This window comes from Opisthorchis viverrini, assembly GCF_000715545.1.
Source record: "Opisthorchis viverrini unplaced genomic scaffold opera_v5_209, whole genome shotgun sequence".
Classification (NCBI taxonomy): Eukaryota; Metazoa; Platyhelminthes; class Trematoda; order Opisthorchiida; family Opisthorchiidae; genus Opisthorchis; species Opisthorchis viverrini.
Window position 1 is genome coordinate 285,845 of NW_008751867.1, and position 6,941 is coordinate 292,785.

The window sequence follows — 6,941 nt, forward strand, 5'->3', positions numbered from 1 at the left end:
GGCTCGAACCCTAGCCTCATGTTGGGGTAGTAGACAAGTTGGTCTACCTGGGCAGCTGCATCAGTCCCGGTGCTCTAGTGAAAGACGATATTTCCATCCGGAATGAGAAGGCCTGCGTAGTTTTTGTGAACCTGCATCACCAGTTTGTCCATTAAGGGTCGAAGTTACGATGCTACGGTACCCTACATACACCGGGGTGCTGCGTACGTCAAAACTCTTCCAGTGTTTGGCCATCAATGTCTTCGGTGCATTGCCCTAGTCTGACGGGAGAAACCGATGAGTAATGCTGATCGCTCTTCACAAGTGGAGCTGGCTTGGCCTCGCGCTGCGTAACCAATCTGACCGACTTCCTTGATCAGCACTTTCGCACAACCACTTAAAGGATGGAAACGAGCCAGGGGAGGTAAAAAAAATGGCTAGGCAGTGGATTACGAAAGTCTTTAGCGGCAAACACAGCCCCCACTGCTCACTGTCGTCTATCAGGAACACATCATGGCCCAGTCGCGCCTTCAATGGCACTCGTGCATCCAAGCTGTGGTCTCCAATGCATAGTTCCCTTCGCGAGCTCCTCAACAAAAAGCTCACTGAAGCCATTTTATTTGCACATCGATTGTACCAGCTTTCGCGTCCATTACGCAGCTATCTACCACACCTCCCCATATTATCGATCAATGAAACTGTGATAGCTACAACCACTGTACTGCAAGTAAGCAGTTTTCCTACAAGAACAAATGACTTCCACTATCGGTACACAAAACCACCTGGTAGCGACTCGGAATAGCAATGGACACTCGGAGTTTCGTACCACAGCGCTTTAAAAGTTCTACCATGGGCATCTTGTGTGATCAACAGAAGAAAACTTACGTAAGGCCCTGCAAAGTATTAGTGGTCGTGTAAATTTGGAATGATATCACATCTCTTCAATGGTAATAACTGAGAAGTAATCGCCCTTCCCTGAACCAACGTACGATGAATCAAGAAGACGAGATATTACGCCCCTAATTGAAGTCGGTTCTTTTTGCAGTACCCTTCCGACCCTCCAAGGAGTTCGTTCCCCAAGAGGCTTAGTAATTCCTAGAGGATATTCTCAGTTTCTTCAAGCTGCTTGCTCAAGGGGGGGTCGAAGACTCGACGATGGCTCGACATGCTTTAGACATAGGACATGGATGTAGGAGTCTTAAAACAGGCAGTGCAATTCACACCTGATGCCCGAGACAGTGGAAAGTGTGAATGAAATCAAGAGTGTGGAGCTGGTCAGCGTATGAAGAGCGCGGTCTCAGATAAGTCAGGTTGATGCGTAACGTTGTTTGGTGATCAATGAACGTAGAATCATTAGCAAACAGGCGTAGAAATCCAAACCTGACCAAAGTTCCCCCTGCACAACTCTCGTAGTACCAGCGCACCCATACAAATGAGCCAAAAGTGTACAGGACGTTCAAGAAGGATCTTCACTGGACTTTGAGCTGGACCCATATCCATGTATGTTCCCCAATGGTCTAAAAATTTGCTGACGCAATCTAACCAACACATTCTTTGGCCGGCATCTAACACAGATTTAGCCTGACTTAGCTGAGTGGTTCTCATACAGCCTTAAATCTCGACCAGTCTCGTAACCTAGTCACTTGGCTTGACGAAACTGTTCTGTCAGAAATGAAACGTCGCCCAGCAATAAATCCACCGATTGTTTACCAAACTTGTCTGAAACGAAGTGATCAGTCTAGTTTTCTAAACCCCTCCAACTACTGTAGGCTCAGCCTGTTGAGAAATACTCTGGTGTGCGTCTATGTCAGAAATAAACGTCGCCCAGCAATAAATCCACCAATAATCTATTAACACTTTTCCAACTAGCAATGAATTTATTATTCTAGTCAGGGATTCCGTATGGAAAGTGATGGCCAACCAATTACGCAGAGGCCCTGCGCAGGCAACCAGTCCGCCAAAGAATTAACACGATGTGGCAATCCAAACAGGTCTCCTGATCGATCACGTCCGAGAGGATGCGCACCGACGTTGAAATCCATGCCAGGAGCGATCAAGGTGCCCTACTAACGCCATTCAGACGATTGCGCATCCTCTACGAACTGTAGACTTGTTGCTGACCCATCGATTACAGACAACAGTAATATTATGACTCTGGTAGAACAGCTCAAGAAAGAGTCCTCGTTGTGGAATCCGGGCCCAGACATGTTTATCAAGAGAATATCACACTACAGGCGTTATACACTACTCATAAGGTTGATGGAAAATCTTTAACATCCCACTACCGGCTTCGCCCTTCTTGGAGCTCATCAGGTGGGCGTAATCCCCGAGTCTCTACGCGTTCTACTTGAAGCCAAACTCTTATTTTTACACGAGTTCGGTTTCAACAGGGGTCTCAACTAAATCCAACTAAACTCTCGTTTGTAAGGACTTAGGAACATCATGAGCGAGAGGGTCAGCTGGGTTCCAGGTGAGTCTCCCGCAAATCCAAATTTGTTTGCAAATGAGTGCTTTTCAAGAATATCACGGTGTTTATGACCTTTCGAGGTTTTCTGGTTGGTGACCGTTTGGAAATGTGAGACAAGGTCCTGCGATTGAAAAACCTTGAAAGACCTGTTTTCTGTCACCCGACTGCAGTTTGCCATAAGACCTTAAGCAAAGTACAACTCTGTGCACTAACTGTGGGTCGACTGGTTTCTTGTCAACCCACTCTTCTTAGAAATGGTTACCACTGGGTGACACGGAGAAACCTAGCCGTTGTACAGGTGAATATAACGAGCAATGCATCAACTACTGCTTGAATATGTTCCACGCGGGAAAATACATCCACGGTCAGTCCCAAGATTGCACTATTCAGTCTCCGTAACTGATTTTGTCATCCACATCGTGCAGGAATGTTTGTCCTGGTTGAGGAGCTTGAACCCGTTTCTTCCGGTAGTTTGTCAATAACGAAGAGAATACGAATAAGCCATACGGCTACAGAGTGGGTGCGATTTGCTTCCACTGTGATGACTACTTTTTCGCGGAATTTTCTGTTCATCATTCATGCAAAATATCGCTTCGGTTCGTATACAATTTGCGACACTTTGCAATGTAAGGTTTGAAATTTCCGCCATAAAAATTTCCGTTCATCATTGGTTTCATCATTGGTAACAAGAAGGAAACATCACAAACGAGGGAGATTCAACTGGGTTCCAGGTAAGTCTTACGAAAATCGAAATTAGTTTGCAAATCAGTGTATATTCGCTAATGAACATTTTCCTTTCTCCCGATTTTTTCAAACATGGGCACAGCCTGTGTACTGAATAGAGGTTTTAGAGTATACTGCCCATTTTCGCTCTTCAAATCATGCTAGATTGTTGAATGTCAGCCCATTAGATCACGTGACGAAGTTCGTGGCCCGAAGTACTGTGACCGGAATCCCGGCGTCGAAGAGAAAACTTCACGTGGTTTTGCAATCATCTTGGTTATCATCTTGGTTTCATCAAGTTTACGGTGATAAAACCGAGGTCCCCAAGACAGACCACGGCAATTTTACGGTGACAAAACCGAGGTCCCCAAGACAGACCACGGCGTAGGCCCTAGTGTCAGTACCGTCGTTTCGTGCTCCCGACGCAAATACTGGTCTTGTTGGCACTGCGCAGCGAAATCTGATTCTAAATTTGCATCTCTCATCCGTGACATTCGGATAGTGACTCTACAACGCCGAAGTGGTCACAGTAAAGTGACCCTCGTGGTAAAACCGGAATGTCCCTAGGCGTAATGCGTCTCTTGTCCGGAGGTTCCTTATTTAGTGGCTGTTCTTTGTTATCCAGCCTAGTCTCCGTTTTTTCAAGTCTAAACAGTAGTACTAATAACAAAACAGTATTCTTTTCACCGTAAATCCTCTTTCGGCACGTAGTTGCCCTGCCACCTGAACGAAGCACGGGAGCTGAGCTACTGCAAAGTTGTCCAATCCTAGACAGAAGACGTCTAGATCCCGAGGTTAGGCCCAAATCACGGGACTTCCGGTCTATAAAGTAGGAGGTGAGCTACTACAAAGTTGCCCAATCCTAGATAGAAGCGGTCTAGATCCCGAGGTTCGGTCCAAATCACGGGACTTCCGGTCTATAAAGTCGTGTCCCGACCACCATGGTATCTCGATTCACTCTCAGAGTTTGACCTTCAGATAACCCAGTAACTAAAGAGGAAGGGATAAACGGGACGTCTGTGGTTTGGAACCTGCCTCAGCTTCTCGACCAATCATTTCTAGGCTTCGACAACCAATTTTCTTCAAATTTCAAGGTATCCCACAGTCATAGCCATATTGTTATTAGTACTATTGAGTTTGATAATGTTCCCAGGTGAACAAGAAGCTTTCTAACAGAAGGTCTATCATCCATCTTTCGCTATCCTACCTTTTTTCTTCGCCTATATTCCAGCTCTAGAATGAATCATCGTTGTAATGCAACTTAGGGCTGATAGCTAGATACAAGGTGAAAGTAAAAAAAACGCAGAGCGGGCGTCGTTTAACACTTTCTAATCGTGTCCTTTCCCTAAGATCCGTACGCCACGGAGTTTTTTACTGCTCTCTCGCAACGTTTTCAAAGTGGAGTACAACGCAAGTTGACAGATTTTGAGACCAGTGACCAAGACACCTAAGATGATAACAAAGATATGCCTCTGGACGTATCGAACATCATCCCATTGTTTCTACCTCAATTTCGGGCTTTTCTCGCTCTCCAGACCAAGTCATTTTCTCCGCGTGAAAAAAAAACTGACTAAGACTGCAAACTCATGGCCCAAAACGATGACTCACCAACAGAATCACTCCGGCCAAGGTGAACCAGGCAGCAAGCAGCTTGGATACCAGCTTCATTTTGCGGATACTGCGCTCATCATCGATGAGGTGTAACAACACCAGAGTTTCTGTAATTTTTGTCAGTCTTGTAAAGTAGAGAAATCCGAAATCTGGAAAGTTATCGATCAGTCAGCATCAGACAAGACTGTGCATACCACTCACTGTATTGGTAGAAGCCAAAAATCAAAGCAAATGCTATCGGTAGTATTGTGAAATGATCAATAATGATATCCATAGACAACCAGGTTGTGAGTAGATTTTGTGAGGAGATTACCTGAAAACGTGTCAGTTTAATGTGCATTGGAAAACCCACTTTTATGAGAAAAATCAAAGCAAATACACAATTCGCACACAGTTCAACAAAATAACGTGGCGCTGAATAGATTGGTATGCATAGTGTCGGTATGCTGCCTCTGAATCTGCAATTTCACGAAAAAATAGGGTCCCATCGGAAGAACGTGACTAACCTGTATGTGTTGACGACATAAATGACAGAACAGGTTGTATAGAGAGCGGATCGTAACAGTATCTGAGAAGAGGCTCTATAAGGGCCAACCGGTTACTTACCAAAATCTTCCCCAAGATTGGTTTCCCAGTTAGTAGGGCTTCGGCCTTTTTCGGAAGCCAACGCATTTGTCTCGTACGAATTAGATCATCAAGACTATCCTCATCTTCACTTTCCTTTTTCCGGCGAAGATGTAGAAACCGCGCAAAGACGAGCGTGGCCACTCCGATCAAGTAAACCGCTGCACTACATCCAAAGACCTCCAAAGCGTTCTTTTCACAATCAGTCGGGGAGGTGAAGTTAAATTCCGTGGACATGGTGAAGGCATTCGCTTGTCAGATCCGGTGATTTTAACCCGTGATCTCAATGAGTTGCAACCCATAAATGAAGTTCGTCCGATTCATATACACTTTCTTGACAAAAGTGGGCGAACGCGTCTAAATGTGTTGCGCGTCGATCAGGTTTAGCAACAGCTACTGAGCGACAAGACCAAATGGTGTGGTTTTGTAGAGCCAATGCATGAACTCCACGAATCGACATGCCACGTGACCTTGGCATAACGGAGCAAGCGGTGCTGTGATTCGCGTCCGTTGAGTGCGTGTTGGTTGAACCGACAGGCATTCAGCCAATCGGAGTGGAGTGTGTCGCGCGCCCTCTGACCCTCGTACCGTAACTGATAAGAAACGGTCCGGCTTAATGGAGTCATCAGCACAATTTGTGTAGGACAAGGCTGATGATGTGACGAGGGGATTCTCAATTAAAGAGGGGGCAAACTGACAAACTAAGTTTCCTATGCACCTGGTCTGAAGATATTCTTGGCGATAAGAAAAAACGCTATAATTTGCGAATTCGGTTACCGTCAGAACGCAAAAATTTGATGGAAACTCGGGTGTCTACGTGACGAGGTTGTCAGAGGTTTTTTTGAAACCTTACGAGTAAAGATCCTTCAGGAGCAGTCGATCCCTCGTTCATCGGACCAATGCTATACGGACTGGATTATCGGAGACTCCACTCTCAGGTACCTGAGGTTCCCGTCCGATTCCTCAGTTATCGCAACCTACGAAAGGCTTTTCCCTTCTTGGGGCTCATCATTCAGGCACAGTCCTCGAGTTTACGTTCACTTTATGCTCTGCTTGAACGGTAAACTAAACCAAGAGATTCCCCGGAAATCTATGAATAACCAATACAATGTATTACAATATCTCGAATATCTTGATAGATGTAACACGAGGTGTCCTGGTGCAAATTCGATCATCTGCTGAACTTCCCGTGATTAGCTTTCGTTGAGAGACGGTGAAATGGTGGGATAAATGCTTTTTGGTGAACCGCCAGCTTCGACAAAGCTCAAATCGCATTTCATTGCTTTGTATTGTTAACAAACTAATCAATTCCGAACTGTAGCGTCTTCATAAGCAGTGATAAGATAGCCTCAGATGGTGTGACATCTCTAATCAAGTATTCCTCATCCGCGTTTCCACAAATCAAAACCTAATCGATAAAATACCTAAACAATAAGGTGATCGTGTGTGCTTCCAGGTGTAGATGAAAAAAGAACAATTATGGAACGGGGTAGTATGTGGAACAGATATTTGCTCTCAGTGTCACCCAAGGTTGCTT

The 6,941-nt window shown here is 45.2% G+C and overlaps 1 protein-coding gene across 1 annotated transcript; it reads right to left on the reverse strand.

Moving 5' to 3' along the window:
- Positions 1 to 4,777: 4,777 nt before the first annotated feature.
- Positions 4,778 to 5,641, reverse strand: T265_14526 (hypothetical protein; the record flags this gene model as incomplete). The annotated part of the gene is made up of 5 exons (XM_009174068.1): positions 4,778 to 4,929; positions 4,982 to 5,093; positions 5,133 to 5,238; positions 5,287 to 5,348; positions 5,387 to 5,641. Coding segments are annotated over 5 exons (687 nt in total), but the record flags the coding sequence as incomplete, so codon positions are not given.
- Between the last annotated feature and the right edge of the window lie 1,300 nt (positions 5,642 to 6,941).